Genomic DNA, 22,066 nt, shown 5'->3' on the forward strand with positions numbered 1-22,066 from the left:
GATGGGTAAGCATAAGGGATCACTATCCATTTATGGCTTCCAACAAGCATGCCATAGATCCTGGCACCAGGTTCCAACACGATGAGGTAATGAGCTAGACCTGAGATTTGAGAGGGGCACAAATCAGCTTACTGCTTAATTCTAGATGCTCTTTGTCTTCTGGAGAGGAGAGGATGAATGGGAATGACCATGCAGTGGCCATCTCTTAGCTGCCACCGAAATTCTCTGGCACACATATTAATCTCTGAACATAGTGCCTGATTGTGAATACATTACCTTCTGTACTGAGCTGCCATTTCGCAATTAACCAGTAGTAAGACTTTTTTGTTACATTTATATCCAGATAATTCTTTTCTACCACACAATGTAAAATACTTTATTTCTTATTACATGCAGCCTGTTACCATGGCGTTAACCACATTATGATCTAACTCAATAGCACTTCTTAGATTGTCATCAGAATAGGGAAATTTCGAATCATCCTTCCAAGATCCAAACATGTCACATGCAGGTAGAACTTATATTTGTAGGGAAAAATATTTGGAAGAAAAATGCTATTTGTAGTGGAAAATACAGTTCAACATTCTAGAACTGCAGACAACCTGAAAAAGCACAATACATTTAAAATTTTAATTCAGGCAAATGTTGCTTTTAACCAGTAACATCAAGTAGGTGTTTTGCTGCTGTTCTAACCTGCAACCGATGAAGGAGATTTCCGTGAAGGTTTTTCATGTCCAACCATAGTTCTTCACCGAGGCAAGGGTCCTTTGTACAGATGAGAAGACTCTCTTCTCGCCTCTTTAAATCCTCGATGGACAGAGTTAAATCGTTTGCTTCCGTGAGCAGTTCCTGGCAGTCTTTCATCTGCGCTGGGTTCACTCGGATGTCAGTACAAAGATCTTCATATTTCTTGTGCAGTTCTTTAACTTTCAAGCTTACTTCTTCTTTACTTTGGATATATTTCTGCTTTTCAATCTGGATGTTTTCTAGATATCTACAGAAGTTACAAATATATTGAACACGTCACTTGCTGCATAACATATAGGAAATCACATAAGACCCATTACACATCTGTGCCAAATGACTTAGTTAAATTGCATTCAATTTAATTGGATTTTTGTATTCTTGAGGGCATGGCAGTGCATTTAATTTCATGCAGATGCCAAGTAGGCTTTCACGTGAATGACAGCCTCGGTCAAATGCTGAGACATGTACGCTGACTTAAATCAGAAAAATACAAGTTTAAGGATTATGACACAATCAGTGCCTAATTTGTGCTGGTGTCTGACGGTGCTCGTCACTGGCAATTGTTAAAGCTGTCACTTCACTTATGACAGTCCACCATATGGTAACCCTGTCTAGTTTTGTATAGAGCACATAAGGTTAACAATAAATGAAAGATATAAAAAAATATTCTACAGCATCCAGGCCATTCTTACTGCTTTAGGTGGCCTGAGTGTACATTTATAGGAGCTTATGTTTAGTAGGTAGCGTGTATACCTACTACTGCATGTGTCAGTAATGGCAGTTCCAATTGCTAGTGCAACCTACGGTGGCCTCCCAACAAATACCATGGACCTTGGCTCTTTATTCACCAATCAAGCTCTGGATGCAATATTCTGTTGAGAAGAACTATCAAGACCTCCTGGATGTGTTCTACATAACAAAAGGCGACTTGATGGCACCGACTATAATAATGGCACATTTTATACAGGTACGGTTTTCTATGACAGCTTTTCCATTTTCTTAGGCTTGTAATTGAGAGTTGCTACTGTTACCCGATATAATAGCATTGAATTTATCAATCAAGGAAATATGACGGGCTGAGTCAGAGATATTAGGAATCGCTCCTATGATCTACAGGTGACACACTAACGCCAGCTACAACTGTTTACAAAAGTGACCCAGCTTGCATATAGAAAAATGCACCAAATTAAAATCAAGGTTAATATATTAATATCTTATTAAATAAATTATTCTGCCAGAAAACAATGTGTTTCTCCTACCTCTGTTTAGCTTCTGCTGATTTTTTCAGTCAAAATCTATTTGCATGTCTTACATTTCACTTTTTCAAAGCATGATTTTTATTTTTAGCCTGTCCTCCAGTTTGGTGAACAAATAAAAAAACAGAAACTGAAATTATAGAATCCTACGGGCTTTATGGAGTCCAGAGGAATGGAATAGCAGCGAAAATCCATGTATGCAGAAGTGTGAAGGTAAAGAGGGTACAACAAGCTTGTCTGTTTGTGACGTGAGTCTTGAATGCTTTGCCCCATTAGCTAGGTTTCTTGAGTCCCTTTGCAAAGAAGTATGTTGAGCCACTGATTTCAATAACAGTTTTACGTAGCATGAACCAGTTCCAGAGGGCATAAGGGTGCTTACCAAATGAAAAGATAATATAAAAGTATATTATTAACAAGTATTAGACAAGATCAATTATGCACACAGCAATTACCATTACAGAGTAAATCTAAATACTAAATGGACCACACTCCAAGTGACACACTTTTATACAAAGTACAAATTATTTTGTGAACTCAGTGTAGTTTTAACAGTCCAAGGGAAAGGACTGACACACCAGGTCGCAAATGTGTTCTGTTTCAAACTCAATTTTGAATCTTTTCTAAACGGTTTAGCTCGGATCAAGGTATCAACAAAATTACAGAGCATAGGAACACTTGCGGAGAAGGATTGCGGAGAAGGACTGAGTTAGTGCTGTTTTTTTTTTTAAGATAAGCCATGACAGGAGGGTGACCTCTGATTTTAGCAGTTACTGATCCAAGCACTGTGGAGTCCCACAGTGGAGATATTTGGGAATAATGCAGGCCTACTTCGAATATGCTTCTGGGTTCAATAGGAAGTCAATAAAGACTGATGACAACTGGGGTGATGTGCTCAAAACATTTGATTCCTGCAACCAATTTGGTTGTAGCATTAAGGGGCACTTTATGAGGGACTAGGAGTATATCAGAGCCATCTACGATTAGGGAAGATGCCATAATCTATTTTGGATAAGCCCAGGGCATGCCCTAGTGTTGGCTTTTATTCTATGAATGAATCTGAGTTCATATTGGGAATTTCTAAGCAATTAATATGTAGTGCAGAGTCAGGTCTAGGGTAAAGCACAACGATTTAGTGAAGTCAATAAAAGAAAGCTTGCAATCCAAAATCTTGATCGAATTAAGCCATAATTGGATCTGGGTTGAGCCCTGAGGGGCAAAATTAGCAGTGACTCAATTTTAGAGTATTCAGTTTGAAATGTTAATACGACAGTCAGGTCTAAAAGTCTACGAGAATGTGTCATGAGAAAGATGTCAATGAATGCTAATCTTAGATTTGGTATAATGGCACATTCCTCTGTTTCACAAGCACTTGACTTGTCTCTTACTTTATATTTCCCTAGACTGATTTCAGCATTTTAAGATACTCTCCAAGTCTTGCTGGGCAATATCACCACCATAAATACTTTGTACCATTCAACAATAGTGGAAAAAGGACATTTTCAAGGAAGACATGGATATTGTAGTGATGGATAACGTAATGGACATTGAGAGATAGCCCTCGGAGAGGGTTGATATCTTTTGCACTCTATCATGGTGTCTGGTGCAAATCTGGAGTTCATCATGACCTTCGTCATCGAAGATGGCATAGAGTAGTACTTCTGAGTTAAGTGTGAAAGAAAAAGTATTTAAACCATCACAACCAAGAACTCTTGACAACAAAGTATCTTGTTAGGTTCCTCCTCTGTTGTACCAGTTCAAATTCAGTTCCATGTGCACCTTTGTTGTTTTGGTCTCTTCCTTCAGGTCCCTTTAATGTCTGTTTGCTGCTTTTCCCTTCTCCAGACATGCTGCAGCTCCTGAAGTGTTGCTATACACATCACTTCATCCCCTCTGAGTCCACTCTTTGAGTCTTAATGCAAGCTATGGGTGTCACCTTTCTATTAATGTACAGTGGTAAGCACTATTAACTTATACATAATGCATATACTAGTATGGTATTCTCATTTATCATTCTACATAATAATATCCCATGTTGTACTGTGGATGTAGGACAAATTGGAGGGGGTAGTGGAGTTCTCCAAAAACCGCAGGGTTGCTCCATATTTTCTTCATTCTCTAATCCTTCTTCCCTATTTTCCCAAAGCCTTATATGCAGTACCTATTTCTTTTAAGTCCTTGTGTTTAGTACCTGAAAACTAGGGAAATTTGAAGCAGGAGCGTACATGGATCTATAACCGAAGGAATTACATCAGCTGCACACCATGTCTCTTTAGAGATAAAAACCAGGAAAGATATTTGAAAAGGCCGATAGCCATGAGCGGAGCGGTGCGGAGAGCGGAAGCACTGCTGGGGCGTCGGACATCGGACGCCGGACGTCAGAGTACCGGGTGACTCGCAGCTGAGCAGGGCGCGGTCGGAGAGGAGCGTGAGCAAGTACGTGAGCCGGCTGGGAAGCGCCTCGGCCGGCGCATCACTTGCTGTCCTTGCCGGAACTCATCTGTCCTCCAGTCGCTGCAAGTAGGGCATCTTGCCTGCCTGCCTGCCAACCCAGGTAAGCAGCTCTCCCCGCGGTCTTGCTCGTTTGCTTGCCGCTGAGGAGGCCCGATTGGGTGCGGTTTGCGGGGGGCGAGGGAGAGCCCTGAACCCCTGTATCTCCGGAAGCAGGACTTATTCCTTCGGGATTCAGACTCCCACAGTGGCACGTCTGCTCACGCCCGCATTACTGGGAGGCGGACTGGGACTTTGCAAGGACAGCACTCCGGGTCTGCATCGCGTGGGCCTGGGGACCTGGGAGCCTCTCCGTCATAGCAGCTAGCTGTGCACCCTCCCCGTTTGCGCCCTCTTGAGGAGTTACCTTCCCCGTGGCCTCTCTCGCGGACCATCGCCGAAGCCGCCCGTCCGGGTGCGGCTTGCAGGGGGAGTGAGAATCCAGTCTCTCTGCTTTCGCATAAGTAGCCCTTGCTTTCAAGACACAGACTCTCTTCCTGACGCTCCCGCTCTCGCCAACGATACCGTAAGGTGGGTTGGGCCGGAGCCTAGCAGGCACTGCTCTTCCCGGATGCGGCCAATGCAGCGTTCAGCCGAGGTACATAGTGCATCAAGGAACAACGGGCAGCCGGAGGCTATTGCTGGTCGGCTCTGGATGTCCATTAAGCCCATTAAGCCGGCCTTGTTTGAGTCAGCTGGAGAATAAGTGGTTGAAATTTGTAAAGAGCGAGTCTGTCCTTTCGTGCCCAAAATCACAAGTCAGCTGCATCAGCCTCCTTGTGCTCCTATCGCAGGTACCCTCTACCATGACCATGAAGAAGCTCCGTTCAGGTCGTCTCCTTCTCTCAGGAAGGTCTTGCTCAAAAAACAAATCCAACCCCATACGGAACAAGGCCAACTCGGCACTCTTGCTGAAGGGAGAATCACAGAAGCATCTTTTCTCCTTTTGGGGTAAAGAGAACTTCTCATCACAGGAAACAAAGGTGAAGTCATCTCCATTGCACCCCTGGATTTAGAGTTACCTGGAGGTCCTCCTAGGGAGCCCCCAGGGGAGCTCTTAAGTGAGTCATTCCAGGCAGAAGCAAGCCAGGAGAAAGGAGCTAGGGTCTTGGAACTGGGCCGTATAGCCCCCCTTGCCGAGTCTGTTGTGACTGTTCGGCCCGCTTGGAGCCAGCCGGGCCACTGCATTGTCCCTCCTCTTCACCTGCCTGGCCAGTCAGCTCTCTTTTTCAAGCTGACCTGGATCCAAAAAACTCTCTAGAAAGTGCTGCTATTATTTCTGCAACGTCTATTGCTATTGGACCCTGTGACATTACACTGCCAGATCTGGACCCAGTTTTATCTCAGAGATATGGCCCCCAGGCAAAAGATCCTTCGCCTCCGTCTGTGATCCCTAGGTCCAAGGGCCTTCCGACTCCGACTGGTCTGGAGCTATTTAATAGTACGCCGTTGTTACAAGACTCATTATATATCCAATCTCATTTCTCTGTGTCGCCAGCCTTAGATGTCAGTGGAATTCAGCCCATTCCACCTTTGGAATCTGAGGGCAGGCTCTCGGCTTCTTTGTTCAGTTTGGAAAATCTCCTTGCTTCTATCTTAAAGCTCCTGGAGAAATTCGTAGGGGGCTCAGACTGTATCCTCGACTCTGTAACAGCAATTTTAGTGGAGATGACTAAAGATAAAAAGGAGGCTGTACCTCTTGACCTTATTCAGCCTAACGCTGTCCCTATACAATGTTTTGTAGATCAGAGGGCTTCCTGCTCTTCCTCCAGGGCACCCCAAAATGTGCACTTGTGCAAGGATGTGGGCACTCAAGCGGGAAGCTCCCAAGGTCCTAGTGATGTAAAGCCACTACCAGTTAGTCCTGTGGACTTCATTCAAATTATTTTTGACTCTCCCACTCTGAAGGGCAATCACCTGGCACAATGCCTCCACCCCCTGTGAAGGTGTTCCCCATCTTTGAAAGAGCAGTCAACTAAAAAAATGGGCCCACAATTTCCCCCCCGTCGCTATCCCCGGTAGAAGACCCTAAGAGGGAAACCATTGCTTAAGGTGGGAAAAAACCTAAGAGATTGAAGAAACCAAATCAACGAATCAGCAGGAAAAAAAGAAGGAAAGTACTGTTCCCCAAAGCGATAATTGATGGGACAGTCTCTTCTCAAACTCATATAGAGCCACAAGCGATGCAGCCTAGAATGCCCTCTCCGCGTAGGCCCAATTTTACTAAAAGGGGACCTGTAAGCATGCACATAACTGACCTCTCTACCATTCCAGCCTTGAATCCAACCGCTTCCCCATTTTCCCCCCCAGACGGGAGACCATTTCCATTGAATCCTCTATCTTGTTGTCCAGGGAAGGAGCCCCTTCAACAGGCTATAATACGGATTCTCAGATTGTTGACTTTTTCCCCATTTTTGATCCCGACTTAATTTTAAATAGGCCCACCTTGTTAAGATGCCTTTCTGAATCTAGTTCTTTGAAACACATCTCCAGCAATGATATTGACCTTGTCTCCCTACGGATGGTCGGCAGTGGTTTCAGGGCTAAGGTCTCCTTCCGCTCTTTGCGCTCTGCGAACCTGGTCCTCTCTCATGCTGACTTTCTGCAGTGTCGAGGGATTGATGTGTTCCCACTCTCGTCCCACACTGCTTTCGGAGGGGAAAAGTTTGTGACTAAGAGCTTCGAGAGGACCCATTCCCCAGTCCACTTTAAAGGTACTGACTTTACCATATATAGATCTAGAGTAGATCTACTGGCTCTCAAAGTATCCCTAATAGGGAAGGATAGGCAGGTGTTACTGCAGGAGACACGACACGCACCAAATCTTCTAGCCACCTCTACCCTGGAAGATTGGGGTTAGCTCCCGGGAGCCCTTGCACAAAAACGGGGGCCCAGGGACCCACTCCAGCCTTCTTCCTAATGGAGGTTTAAAAATAATTTCCTGGAATGCAGCCGGGGTAAAATTTAGCAGGGAAAAACTATCTTACCTCAGCACACTTAAACCAGATTTAATTTGTCTTCAGGAGACTTGGGCAGACATGGACCTATTGTGGGATAATTATTCTGTAGTTGACTGTAAGGCCTCTTGGTCTCCAAGGGGACATGCTAAAGGGGGGGTAGCTTGTCTACTGCCCAACACTCTCAAATGGGACTATTCCTGCTATAAAGACCTCAGCAACCTTTTCATGGCTCTTACGATTCAATTGCATAATACCTTGCGAAGTCCCACTTCTTTGCTATTAATTAATGTGTTTGTTCCCCCAGAGGCCGTGTACGATTCTCTGTTAGAAAGGGTCTTTGCCTTTATAGAGGACGCCCTAGATACTGAGTTCCCTCCACTGATAGCACTAATGGGAGATCTAAATTGCAAAATTTCCAACTTTGCCCTATGTCAAATGCGCAATGTAGAGAGAGAAACAGCGCTGCGTATCCCAGACTGTGTTTTTCCCTCTCTAATCAAAACAAAAAAAAGGGGTAAACTTCTCCTCAGTCTTCTTTAGAAAAACAACTGTATTATCGCTAATGGCAGGTCCACTTCAGATTACCCCGCCTCTTTTACACATATTTCTCTGGGGGGAATGGCCATTTTAGACTATTTAGTACTTGGTTATTCCTCATACGGTCTATTGGAAGTTCTTAGGATAATAAGCACCCCCTATAGTGATCATAACTTGCTTTTTATCACCTTAGAAACCTCTATATTGTTGCTAGACTCTTGGAAATCTGGTGGCTTTACCCAGAGTTTTTCTAATAAGACTGGGAGGACCCAGTGGAATTTTAAGAGGATTGTTGGTGTTTCTGCAATTTTAGCAGCCGTGGTTGCTAATCTTATTAGTTGGGAGGGGATGGAGTTGCAAAACTTTTCTGATCTCCTGAAGCAATTGGTGGCTAACAACGTGTCTGGGGGGCATAAAGTAGCCCAGAAAACTATCCCCCGCGTATTGCTTGACTTAAATAGAGAAATAAATAACTCGGTCAGGGTCCAGTATTTAGTTTTCTCAGAGGAAAGGAAAATCAGGGTTGTCATATTAAAAAGGAGAAAGAAGCAGCTGAAGATCTGTCTTGCAAAAGAAGCGGGGAACAGGCTCTGGATCCAGCTCCAGGAAGCCGCTACAAAGGGCCAGGCAAGGCATTTTTGGGCATTAGTGGGTGAAGGTTGGGGGTCAAGAATCCGTCCCCCCCATGTTGCAATCACCGAAGCCCGCTGGTCAGAATCCATCTCCTCCCTGTATGCCTCTAATGGGGTCGCACCTTTCCGGCTTTCAGAAATTCCGGGAATTGTCACTCTCTCTCCCCGTCAATAAAAGAGATCGACTGAGCTATTGGTGAGATGCGCCCTTCCGCTGCGAAGGGACCAGACGAACTTCCTTTATCAGTTATAAAACAGGACAGGAGCTCTTGGTCTAAGATCTTATATGTGGTCTTTAGAAGATGTGTCCTCTCTAGATGTATTCCTCCCTCGTGGGTTGGTAGCATAATTGTACCCTTATACAAAAAGGGCGACCAATCCTGTCCTGGTAATTATCGTCAGATTGCCCTCCTTGATGCGGTGGGAAACATTTTCACCAAATGTCTGCTCTCTAGACTAATGTCTTGGGCAGAGGAGAATAACATCATCCCCTTGGAACAATCTGGATTCAGGCGCAAACATAGTACCCTAGATAACATCATGGTGTATCAAACTATTACGGAAAAATATGTAAAACTGAGAGGTGGGGTTGTTTATGCTGCCTTCATAGATTTCTCCACGGCCTTCGATAAAGTAGATAGAGATCTTCTGTGGGCTAAGCTATGCGGCCTGGGGATCCCTTTACCCCTCCTAGAGTTAATAATAGCATTCCACTCCAATACCTGGTGTAGAATCCTCCTGGGGGGTGATAGAGGTTTATCCCACAAGATTTTTACATCTAACGGGTTAAAACAGGGTTGTCTACTGGCTCCCCTGCTCTTTTCCCTCTACAGCTCAGATCTCCCCTCCTTTTTGTTCAAGGGTATGGGTTTTCCCCCGCTAGTGGTTGGGCGCCCAATTTGCTGCCTGTTATACGCTGACGACATCTTAATTTTTGATTTAGCCCCTAAAGGCCTTCAGAATCGTTTGCAGCACTTGTCAAAATATTCTGACTCACAGTATCTGAAGATCAATGTATCCAAAAGTAAGGTTCTCTGTCTCTTGGGGAAAAAAAAGATGACTTTCCCCAATTATCGTTGGATAGTGGGCAACCAAAATCTTGAAATCGTGAAATCTTATCCCTTTTTAGGGAAAATAGTGAGCGTGAACCTTAGCGATGTTGCCCACATCGCCTCTAATAAAGCAAAGGCCGAAGGTCAGGCAAGAGGTCTGGGGGCTCTATATACAGCCACAGGGAGAAGGCACTTCCCTTACCTTTTATCAGCATATCGAGTTAAAATTCCTGCATCATTGTTATATGGGGTGGAACTCGTAGACATCTCCAAATGGGGGTTCCTAAATCAAGCAGAAGGTAAAATTCTCAGAAAATAATTATCTGTTAATACGGCAGCCTCAGTGGCAGCTCTGAGGCTGGAAATGGGGCTTAGAAGCGTGTATGCTCAAGGATTAGCGGGGGTTATACGATTGGCCACCTCAATTGTAAAGAGCGAGAAAAACACTATAAGATCACTATTAAAGAAAGAGCTCTTTTTGGATAACAGCAAGGTCTGGTGACCCTAAAGACAATGCCAATAACAGGATGTCGGAAATGCACAGAGAGTAAAAATGGATTTCAGATTTTCTCTGTAAATGTGGGTCTTTTGGTGAAGGCAGAGCACTCCCTATTCAGTTACAAGTAGGGCTGTGTTTATTAAATGTAATAAGGAATCTCTAATGTTATCGTGTGAGACGAGTAGGCCTAACATTAGTGAAAAACAAATTTAAGAGTTTTTCACTACCAGGACATGCAAAACTAAAAAGCACATGTTAAACCTTTCAATTGCAAGGAACCCAGCCCTATGGGCTTCTTTGGGCCTAACCTTGGGGTGACACACATATAATAAATGCGGATTTTAAGGCTTGGCAAGGGGTCTTTATTGCCAAGTCGACGTGGCAGTTTAAAACTGAATTCAGGCTGCAGTGGCAGGCCTAGGGCATGTTTTAAGGGGCTACTTAAGTGGGCTGCACAATAAGTGCTGCAAGTCCACTGGTAGCATTTACTTTACAGGCCATGGGTATATGGTACTCCACTGGACAAGGGAATTATAACTACATTAAATATGCCAATTGGAAGTAAGCCAACTTAACCATGTTTTAGGGGAGTGAGCACAAGCACTTTAGGACTGGTCAGTAGTGGTAAAGACATCACAGAATGCTAAGGCCAACAAAAATAGGTTCAGCGAAATACAAGATGGTGTAACACTAGGTGTGACAAATATATGCCGGATTACTGACGCTAATATTTATCAGCAGGAAATATGGCTATCCCAGTGATGGTCTTAATCATAGTAGAAACACTTGTCCCCAAGAACAACTCTAACATGTCCCTTGCTATTCTATTTCATTGTGGTACTGAAGGACAATTCCATCATTTGCCTGGGTTGCCCCATCCAAAGTTTGATGTTGCCAGCACTGGAATACAGGTGCTTCCATTAGTGCCATGGAGATGTGCTGTTGTTTTAGGGTATTCTGTCCCAGTGCTACTACGTCTGTAAAGGGCGTACATTACAATCGTGGTATCTCCCCTTTCTGCAAGAGATACTGTAACCTCTTTTCTTTGACTAGGTCTTTTTTCCAAGGGATTTTTTTCAGCTCCATGAAATCATATTAATTTTTGAGGGGAGTATTTGATTCAGACAGAAATAAATTTACCCTGGAGACAACAAATGTACAAAATGCTTATAGCTCAGTACAAAAAGTTGTCTTGTTTTTTTCAAATTTACATGAGTTATCGATAAGTTATCATCCATTGGTGTTTCCATTTCCCCCACTTTTGGTCCCAAGTGCTTTAAATACAAACGAAAATACACAAAACATTTGAGCAATGACAGGCATGTTCATATGGATATTAGGAGACAATAAGGTTGGAAGAAAGCAGCATCACTGAAGGAAAATTGCCTTCTGCATTCATACCTCACCAACGATATTTCAGCCTTTAAACAATTGGGCTTATAACATTCTATGGAACCCTAGACTGGAATTAACCTTACTTTGTTTCTTATTAGACAGTTGCATGAAGAAGTGTACTCTGGTGGCCGTTTAGCAAACTCACAAAAAAATTCAATGAAAGGTCAAACTACAATCAGCAAAGTAACCAGAACATTTTTGTGGAAGGCAAAATGGAAAACAATGTTTGTTTCTCATGTGCATAAGTATTATATGCTGTTTAGGTGCATATTCAGCTGTTTGATATGGGTGAAATTTTGCACATTCTTAGTATTTTCATGAAATATCATCCATTCTGAGAGAGAGATTTCGTTCTTGGAATTGATGGAAGCGGAAAATGGATCAACTATTTCACTACATCCTAGTTTATACTAGGCCAAAACTGACAGCAGACTGAGTTACAGCACTACAGTCTTTTCGTGCATTTACAAAAGATGTGATCATTTTGACTTGCGTTCAATATAATTGACCTCACAAGATTGATATTTGTCATTGTATATAGTTTTTTGTATCAGTAAATGACAATTTGAACACAGGCAACAAAAATACTGGCCATGTATAAGTAGTTACCTTAGATGTTCCGTTGCTAAATTTATAGCATCTTCCCACTGCTTCATGAGATCCAATATCGTCTTCTGAGCTGCTGATGTTTTCTTCCTTTTCATCTTCTTTTCAGTCAAAGGTTCGCAGACAGTGATGAGGTGCTCAATCTTAGAATCACCCTCAGCTTTCAGCAAAATAATTTCCTACAATGGGTAAAACAACTGATTAGAAATATCATTTTATCTAAGGCACCATACAGGTATTTACTTAAGAGAGTATGTGCATCTAAGTGTACTTTGATAAAATATGTGATGGTCTTCCAAGCCACTACTGATATTGGAGCTACTGCTTAAGGGACCTTCAAAGCTGGATTGAACTGTTGATTACTTTTTAAGTGATAAGCTGTTTAAAGAATGTTTGATGTTAGTGCTCATTATGAAGAAATTTCCTCTCTTTTCAGTCAAGGCTTTTAACCATAGCCTCAGTGCCCTATGATGCCTCATTTAGCCGACTACCCTGACTTTTCCTACTCCTGCACATCATTACTTCTGATGTATTGCAAGTTGGAGTCCGACACATTGAAGTTGTTAGAAATGGGGTCTTTGGTTGACAGTCAGGTTACCCCTGTTCAAGCAAGGACCCTCACTTTAGTCAGGGTAAAAGAGAATCACCCTCAGCTAACTCCTGCTTGCCCCCTTGGTAGCTTGGCAGAGCAGTAGGCTTATCTCCAGGGTGCTAGGTGTAAAGTATTTGTACCAACACACACAGTAACTTAATGAAAACACTACACAATGACACACCAGTTTAGAACAATAGGAAATATGTATCTAAACAAAACAAGACCAAAATGACGAAACCCCACAATACACAAGTCAAGTTATCAATAAAAATGCACAACGAGTCTTTAAGTAGTTTTAAACACACACTAACACTGTTAGCGTGAAAAAGTACCTTGGGTGTGTCAAAAATAAACCCACAGGGCCGAGTGCGCGTCAAAAAGGGCTTGTGATGCGTTGATTCTACTCCTTTAGCCGGGTCGGGAACGTCATTTCTTCTCTCCGCAGGAGAGCAATGCATCAATCCGGTCAGCACTCTCGGATCCGGGCAGGCCTTGCGTTGTTTTTACATGCACAGCGGTACTTGAGTCAGAAATCCAGCCGCAGATGATCTGAAAACACCGCAGCACGGGTTGCGATCTCCCAGCCTCCGTCAGCGATGCTGCGCATCGTTTCTCCTGCTCCGTGCGTCAATTCTTCAGTCACGTTTCCTGCGAGTGTCGATACTCAGCTGCGGAGACGGCGGTGCGTCGTTTCTTCAGCCGCAGATCGGAGTTGCGTCGATCTTTTCCCCGCACGGCGTTCTGTGCGTGGATTTCCTTGTCTTTAGGCTGCCAACTTCTCCTTTCAGGGTCCCAGGAACTGTATGGGTACCACAGGGCAGCGTAGGACTCTCTCCAGATACTCTAGGTGCTGGCAGAGAGAAGTCTTTGCTGTCCCTGAGACTTCAAACAACAGGAGGCAAGCTCTAAATCAAGCCCTTGGAGATTTCTTCTCAAGATGGAAGGCACACAAGGTCCAGTCTTTGCCCTCCTACTCTGGCAGAAGCAGCAACTGCCGGATAGCTCCACAAAGCACAGTCACAGGCAGGGCATCTCTTCTTCCTCAGCTCTTCAGCTCTTCTCCAGGCAGAGGTTCCTCTTGTTTCCAGAAGGGTTTTCTAAAGTCTGTGGTTTTGGGGGCCCTTCTTATACCCAATTTCTCCTTTGAAGTCGACCTACTTCAAAGTAAAGTCTCTTTTGAATGTGAAATCCTGCCTTGCCCAGGCCAGGCCCTAGACACTCACCCGGGGGTTGGAGACCGCATTGTGTGAGGGCATGCACAGCCCTTTCACGTGTAAGTGACCACTCCTCCCCTCCCACCTAGCACAGATGGCTCATCAGGAAATGCAGACTACACCCCAGCTCCCTTTGTGTCACTGTCTAGAGTGAGGTGCAACCAGCCCAACTGTGAAACTGACACAGACAGGGAATCCACAAACAGGCAGAGTCACAAAAATGGTGTAGGCAAGAAAATGCTCACTTTCTAAAAGTGGCATTTTCCAACACACAATCTCAAACTCAACTATACTAAAAGATTTATTTTTGAATTGTGAGCTCAGAGACCCCAAACTCCACATGTCCATCCGCTCCCAAAGGGAATCTACACTTTAATCAGATTTAAAGGTAGCCCCATGTTAACCTATGAGAGGGACAGGCCTTGCAACAGGGAAAAACGAATTTAGCAATATTTCACTGTCAGGACATATAAAACACATTACTATGGGCCTCATTCCGACCCTGGCGGTACAAGACCGCCAGGGCCGGGGGCAACGGAAGCACCGCCAACAGGCTGGCGGTGCTTCATTGCCCATTCTGACCGCAGCGTTAAAGCCGCGGTCAGAAAAGGGAATCCGGCGGTTTCCCGCCGGATTTCCCCTGCTTGGGCAGAACCTCCATGGCGGCGCTGCAAGCAGCGCCGCCATGGAGATTCCGACCCCCTTCCCGCCATCCTGTTCCTGGCGGTTTTTACCGCCAGGAACAGGATGGTGGGAACGGGTGTCGTGGGGCCCCTGGGGGCCCCTGCTCTTGCACTGGCATGGGCAGTGCAGGAGCCCCCTAACAGGGCCCCAGGGAGATTTTCACTGTCTGCATTGCAGACAGTGAAAATCGCGACGGGTGCAACTGCACCCGTCGCACCCTGCAACACCGCCGGCTCCATTCGGAGCCGGCCTCTGTGTTGCAGGGCCTTTCCCGCTGGGCCGGCGGGCGCTCCCTTGGCGGGCGCCTGCCGGCCCAGCGGAAAAGTCAGAATGGCCTCCGCGGTCTTCTGACCGCGGAGCGGCCATTTGGCGGTTCCCGCCAGGCGGGCGGCGTCCGCCGCCCGCCAGGGTCAGAATGACCCTCTATATGTCCTACCTTAACGATACACTGCACCCAGGCCTTGGGGCTACCTAGGGCCTCCCTTAGGGGTGTCTCACATGTAAGAAAAGGGAAGGTTTAGGCCTGGCAAGTGGGCACACTTGCCAAGTCGAATTTTCAGTTAAAACTACACACACAGACACTGCAGTGGCAGGTCTGAGACATGATTACAGAGCTACTTATGTGGGTGGCACAACCAGTGCTGCAGGCACACTAGTAGCATTTGATTTACAGGCCCTGGCACCTCTAGTGCATTTTACTAGGGACTTACTTTTAAATCAAATATGCCAATCATGGATAAACCAATTACATACAATTAATACAGAGAGCATATGCACTTTAGCATTGGTTAGCAGTGGTAAAGTGCTCAGAGTTCAAAAGCCGAGAGAAACAGGTCCGAGAAAATAGGAGGCAGGAGGCAAAAAGATTGGGGATGACCCTGCATAAGCAAAAAAGTCCAACAGAAGTGAACTCCAACTACTTTACACCTTTTACTGCTTATTCTAAAGCGTCCACATACTTCTTAGTAAATGTGCTGGGTGCTACATAAAATTGTTAAAAAATAAAATAAATATTTATTTTTAGTTTAGGCATTCAATTTAAAACCTAAAATTAACAACCTGTTGTTATATCTTCTCAAACGCCAAAATACTGTCTGGATTATCTATTTATGAAACCAGGAGGACATGCTTGGCACCAGGGTTTCCTATAAAATGAACAAATGTGACTGGTTTGTTCACATATCAGTGTTTTGCATATGGTGAGATGGATGTGCAGTGTGACACAAAGACAGAACATTGTAGATTGAGCAAGAACATGTTTGTTGGGAATTTCTCCCAGGACACTGAGCAGTGTTCAACTGCTAAAAATTGCAGGGGCCCAAAGGTTTTCTTGGTAGATTCCTCTGAGTGCTTCTGTATAACAGCGTTGCCGAATATATAGGTTCTTTCTTCCACCACCCTACACTACCTGTCTCTCTGTCGCACTCCTGCAGGTTCTTTTTGATCCCTGCTTTTCTCTTTTGTATGCCTTTTTCTCTCTTGCTCTGGGTCAAAATCTGATGAAGAAAGGAAGCCTCGGTCCCCAAACATGAGTGCTAGTAGCCACCGCTTGCAACCCCAAGAACAAATTAAGGCCTGGAATAAAATGAAGAGCAATAATATGAAACCCTGCACTTTCACTGGGCACTTTGAGAAAATGCCCCAGAATTATGTAGGTTTGTAGATTCAAATGGTGTTTTTTTCTTTTTTTGGCTTGTTTTTTTACATCCTAAATTTCCACTTGCAAATTGCCACTTGACCTACAAAAGTTAAGTATTGCGGAAAAGTGTGGGGCCTGTAGATTTAGAAACAGTATTGAAGTCCACAGTGTACTTCTCACTGTGAAGTTCAAATTCACTTGATAACTGAAAATACGTTTTTAAAATACTATTCATACAACTATACAATGTAATAATTTCTTGGTCCAACCATGAGTTAAATTTCTCACAATATGATATAAAGTTGCTGAAATGCTGGTAAAGATAAAACCTGTTGTCTAGAAAATGTGAATATATTAAATTGCTTGTGACTTTAATCGCTTGTATGATGTAGAAAAGAGCCGTTGTTAGAATATTGTAATATATAATTTAATAATCTTAAAGTTTGACTCTCTTTTAAAAAAAGATTGTGGCATGATCTGACTTTGTTTTGTTTTATTCTCTTTTTTCACTCTTGATTAGTATTGAATCAATTTGAATATATCACTAAAGCCCTGAGGAACCACAAGAGATAAAGGGGGTCATTCTGACCTTGGTGGTCCAACAGGCTGGCGGTGCTTCCTTGGCGATTCTGACCGCAGCGGTAAAGCCGCGGTCGGAAAAGGGGAGCCGGCAGTTTCCCGCCAGTTTCCCGCTGGCCCAGGGAACCCGCCATGGCGGCGCTGCTTGCAGCACCGCCATGGGGATTCTAACCCCCTTACAGCCAGCCTGTTTCTGCCGGTGTCCACCGCCGGAACCAGGATGGCGGGAACGGGTGCCGTGGGGCCCCTGGGAACGGGTGCCGTGGGGCCCCTTTGTGGGGCCCTAACAGGGCCCCACAAAGATTTTCACTGTCTGCTTAGCAGACAGTAAAAATCGCGACGGGTGCCACTGCACCCGTCGCACCCCTTCAACTCCGCCGACTCCATTCCGAGCCGGCTTCATTGTTGAAGGGGCTTTCCCACCGGGCCGGCCGGCGGTCTTCATGTTTATCGAGTGTGCCAACAACACACAATTATACATTAAGGTGCTCTTGGCACTGATACACTGGCATAAAAACTATATGAGATTGTCAAATTATCAGTGTCCGCTGTATATTTCAAGCGTACCTCTACCAAAGTGGGGATGAGTCTCACCATTATCAGCAAGTTCCATTCCCAGATAGAAGACTGATTGAACCACCTGCATCCACAATGAGTCTTCTGACCTCTTTCAGCCAAAGGCAAGTCCTGGTCTGAACAACAACCCCTGCCTCTCATTCAAACATTACTTCAAGAAAATATCTGACAGCTTTGTATCACCTGAGCCTTGCACTCTGGATCAATCAGATCCAAAGGACCACTTATTCTGGCCCACAAACCAAGCACTCATTCTTTCACACTTTCATGTAAATCTCTTCATGCTCACTGGCCTCCCAGAGCCCTCCCTCACTCCTTTGGAGGAAGTCTTTCAAATATGGTTGTTTTACCTCTGCTTTCCCTGAAGCTGTCTATCCCTTCCAGTTTGACTTTTGTTCAAATCAATCAAACTTATTTATTCCAGTAAACTGGACAATTGAGCTGAAAACTTCACATTGCTGAATGCACATAAGCAACCCACCGCACTCTAGTCATGAAACATAAGGTCTTCTAGTTAAGTAAAGAGAAAATAGGAGAGAGACCTTCTCTGGTAACACTTACAAACTGTATCAAGACCCATTTTCAAAATAGCTGCCCCATCAAAGCTTGCCTTTGAGGAAGAGTTTTAAAGCCTCCTTTTTCCCAGCATCAGTTTATGCACCCCTTACCTCCGCTTCTACCTGGACATCAACTCTTCGCTACAATACAGTTTAACACTTTCACCTCTATAAACAAATGCCGAATTGGCAACAAGGTGAGCAAAATCAAATTTGGCAATTCAAACTTTTTACAGATGTAAGTCTGTGTATTAAACATGCAATAATGCATTTCAAATAAATGCAAAAGTATTCAATACACATACAAGGTGATATTAAAGTGGTACATAGGGGCATATTTATACTCTGTTTGCACCGGAATTGCGTCGTTTTTTTTGACGCAATTCCGACGCAAAACTAACTCCATATTTATACTTTGGCGTTAGACGCATCTAGCACCAAAGTCCATGGAGTTTGCGTCATTTTTTAGCGTGGACACCTACTTTGCGTTAATGATATGCAAGGTAGGCGTTCCCGTCAAAACAATTGACTCCGAGGCTTGTGCGCCATATTTACACTCCCGGGCAAAATTCACGCCCGGGAGTGGGCGGGTCAAAAAAAATGACGTACGGCCGCTTTTGCGCCGTTTTTTAGCGCCTGGACAAGGCAGGCGTTAAGGGACCTGTGGGCTCGGAAGGAGCCCAGAGGTGCCCTCCCATGCCCCCAGGGACACCCCCTGTCACCCTTGCCCACCTCAGGAGGACACCCAAGGCTGGAGGGACCCATCCCAGGGACATTAAGGTAAGTTCCGGTAAGTATTATTATTATTTTTTTTTTGTGGCATAGGGGGGCCTGATTTGTGCCCCCCTACATACCACTATGCCCAATGACCATGCCCAGGGGACAGAGGTCCCCTGGGCATGGCCATTGGGCAAGGGGGCATGACTCCTGTCTTTGCTAAGACAGGAGTCATTTCTATGGGGGTTGGGAGTCGAAAAAAATGGCGCAAATCGGGTTGAGGCGAAAAATTTGCCTCAGCCTGACTTGCCCCATTTTTTGGCGCCCAAGCTCCATATCCCCCTACGCCGGTGCTGCCTGGTGTACGTCGTTTTTTTCCACGCACACCAGGCAGCGCCGGCGGCTAACGCCGGCTAACGTCATTGATTAAATACGACGCCCGCATGGTGCTTCAGAATGGCGTTAGCCGGCGCTAATTTATTTTACGCAAAACTGCGTTAGCGCAGTTTTGCGTCAAAAAGTATAAATATGGCCCATATATTTTTAAACTGCACTGTTTCCACAATTTTTAATCCACAATAACTGTTTGTTAGAAGTTTTACAGTTTTCTATAAAGTGATACAAACTTATATCATTAGTGATGTCATGATGTCTTGTAATACAGGAAATGTCTCTGCACACACATATGTGACATTGTTGACTTTGCAGGCTAGAAATGCAGTTTTGAACTGCCATTTTGAACTGTCAAAATAAACCTTTTGCCAGGCATAAACCTTCCTTGTTATTACATATAAGTTACCAGCAAGGTTGCCCCTAAATGCCTCTATAGCAGGGTGCATAGTATTTAAAAGGTAGGACATGTATATTTAAGGTTTTACAAGTGCTGACAGGGAAAACACTACAAAGTCGTTTTCACTGTAGCAAGGCTGACTCTCCCATGAATAAAACACTAGATATACATGTAGGAAAGTACCATCTTGCCTGGCATGTTACCCCCATTTTTCACTGTCTATATGTTGTTTTAGTTGTATGTGTCACTGGGACCCTGCCAGCCAGTGCCCCAGTGCTCATAAGTGTGCCCTGAATGTGTTACCTGTGTTATGACTAACTGTCTCACTGAGGCTCTGCTATCCAGAACCTCAGTGGTTATGCTCTCTCATTTCTTTCTAAATTGTCACTAACAGGCTAGTGACCAATTTCACCAATTTACATTGGCATACTGGAATACTCTTATAATTCCCTAGTATATGGTACTGAGGTACCCAGGGTATTGGGGTTCCAGGAGATCCCTATGGGCTGCAGCATTTCTTTTGCCACCCATAGGGAGCTCTGACAATTCTTACACAGGCCTGCCACTGCAGCCTGAGTGAAATAACGTCCACGTTATTTCACAGCCATTTACCACTGCACTCAAGTAACTTATAAGTCACCTATATGTCTAACCTTTACCTGGTAAAGGTTAGGTGCAAAGTTACTTAGTGTGTGGGCACCCTGGCACTAGCCAAGGTGTTCCCACATTGTTCAGGGCAAATTCCCCGGACTTTGTGAGTGCGGGGTCACCATTACACACGTGCACTACACATAGGTCACTACCTATGTGTAGCTTCACAATGGTAACTCCGAATATGGCCATGTAACATGTCTATGATCATGGATTTGCCCCCTCTATGCCATCCTGGCATTGTTGGCACAATCTCATGATCCCATGGGTCTGTAGCACAGACCCGGGTACTGCCAGACTGCCTTTTCAGGGGTTTCACTGCAGCTGCTGCTGCTGCCAACCCCTCAGACAGGTTTCTGCCCTCCCGGGGTTCAGCCAGGCTTGGCCCAGGATGGCAGAACAAAGGACTTCCTCAGAGAGAGGGTGTTACACCCTCTCCCTTTGGAAAAAGGTGTTAAGGTAGGGGAGGAGTAGCCTCCCCCAGCCTCTGGAAATGCTTTCATGGGCACAGATGGTGCCCATTTCTGCATAAGCCAGTCTACACCGGTTCAGGGACCCCTCTGCCCTGCTCTGGCGCGAAACTGGACAAAGGAAAGGGGAGTGACCACTCCCCTGACCTGCACCTCCCCTGGGAGGTGCCCAGAGCTCCTCCAGTGTGCTCCAGACCTCTGCCATCTTGGAAACAGAGGTGCTGCTGGCACACTGGACTGCTCTGAGTGGCCAGGGCCAGCAGGTGACGTCAGAGACTCCTTCTGATAGGCTCCTTCAGGTGTTGCTAGCCTATCTTCTCTCCTAAGTAGCCAAACCCTCTTTTCTGGCTATTTAGGGTCTCTGCTTTGGGGATTTACTTAGATAACGAATTCAAGAGTTCATCCGAGTTCCTCTGCATCTCTCTCTTCACCTTCTGCCAAGGAATCGACTGCTGACTGCGCTGGAAGCCTGCAAAACTGCAACAAAGTAGCGAAGACGACTACTGCAACTCTATAACGCTGATCCTGCCGCCTTCTCGACCGCTTTCCTGGTGGTGCATGCTGTGGGGGTAGTCTGCCTCCTCTCTGCACTAGAAGCTCCGAAGAAATCTCCCATGGGTTGACGGAATCGTCCCCCTGCAACCGCAGGCACCAAAGAACTGCATCACCGGTCCTCTGGGTCTCCTCTCAGCATGACGAGCGAGGTCCCTTGAATCCAGCAACTCTGTCCAAGTGACTCCCACAGTCCAGTGACTCTTCAGTCCAAGTTTGGTGGAGGTAAGTCCTTGCCTCCCCACGCCAGACTGCATTGCTGGGAACCGCGTGTTTTGCAACTACTCCGGCTCCTGTGCACTTTCTGAGGGAATCCTTTGTGCACAGCCAAGTCTGGGTCCACGGCACTCTAACCTGCATTGCATGACCTCCTGAGTTGTCCTCCGGCGGCGTGGGACTCCTTTGTGCAACTTCCGGTGAGCACCGTTTCACTCCACTTCGTAGTGCCTGTTCCGGCACTTCTGCGGGTGCTGCCTGCTTCTGAGAGGGCTCCTTGTCTTGCTGGGCGCCCCCTCTGTCCCCTGACGCAATTGGCGACATCCTGGTCCCTCCTGGGCCACAGCAGCACCCAAAAACCCTAACCGCACGACTTGCAGCTAGCAAGGCTTGTTTGCGGTCTTTCTCCAGGAAAACACTTCTGCACGACTCTCCACGGCATGGGACATCTATCCTCCAAAGGGGAAGTTTCTATCCCTTGTCGTTCTTGCAGAATCCTTAGCTGTCCAGTAGCAGCTTCTTTGCACCCACAGCTGGCATTTCCTGGGCATCTGCCCACTCTCGACTTGATCGTGACTTTTGGACTTGGTCCCCTTGTTCCACAGGTACCCTCGTCTGGAAATCCATCATTGTTGCATTGCTGGTTTTGGTCTTT

At 45.3% G+C, this 22,066-nt stretch overlaps 1 protein-coding gene across 9 annotated transcripts in view; it reads right to left on the reverse strand.

Moving 5' to 3' along the window:
- The window catches only part of SYNE2 (spectrin repeat containing nuclear envelope protein 2), a 1,823,309-nt gene that overhangs the window by 1,297,938 nt on the left and 503,305 nt on the right, over positions 1-22,066 (reverse strand). For all 9 annotated transcript variants that reach the window (XM_069207355.1, XM_069207357.1, XM_069207362.1 and 6 more), the window contains exons 42-43: positions 12,175-12,350; positions 694-994 (exon numbers count right to left, since the gene is read on the reverse strand). In XM_069207355.1, the coding sequence (XP_069063456.1) occupies positions 694-994; positions 12,175-12,350 (477 nt within the window). The remainder of the gene's footprint in view (positions 1-693; positions 995-12,174; positions 12,351-22,066) is intronic.

The sequence above is a fragment of the Pleurodeles waltl genome, chromosome 9 (assembly GCF_031143425.1).
Source record: "Pleurodeles waltl isolate 20211129_DDA chromosome 9, aPleWal1.hap1.20221129, whole genome shotgun sequence".
Lineage (NCBI taxonomy): Eukaryota > Metazoa > Chordata > Amphibia > Caudata > Salamandridae > Pleurodeles > Pleurodeles waltl.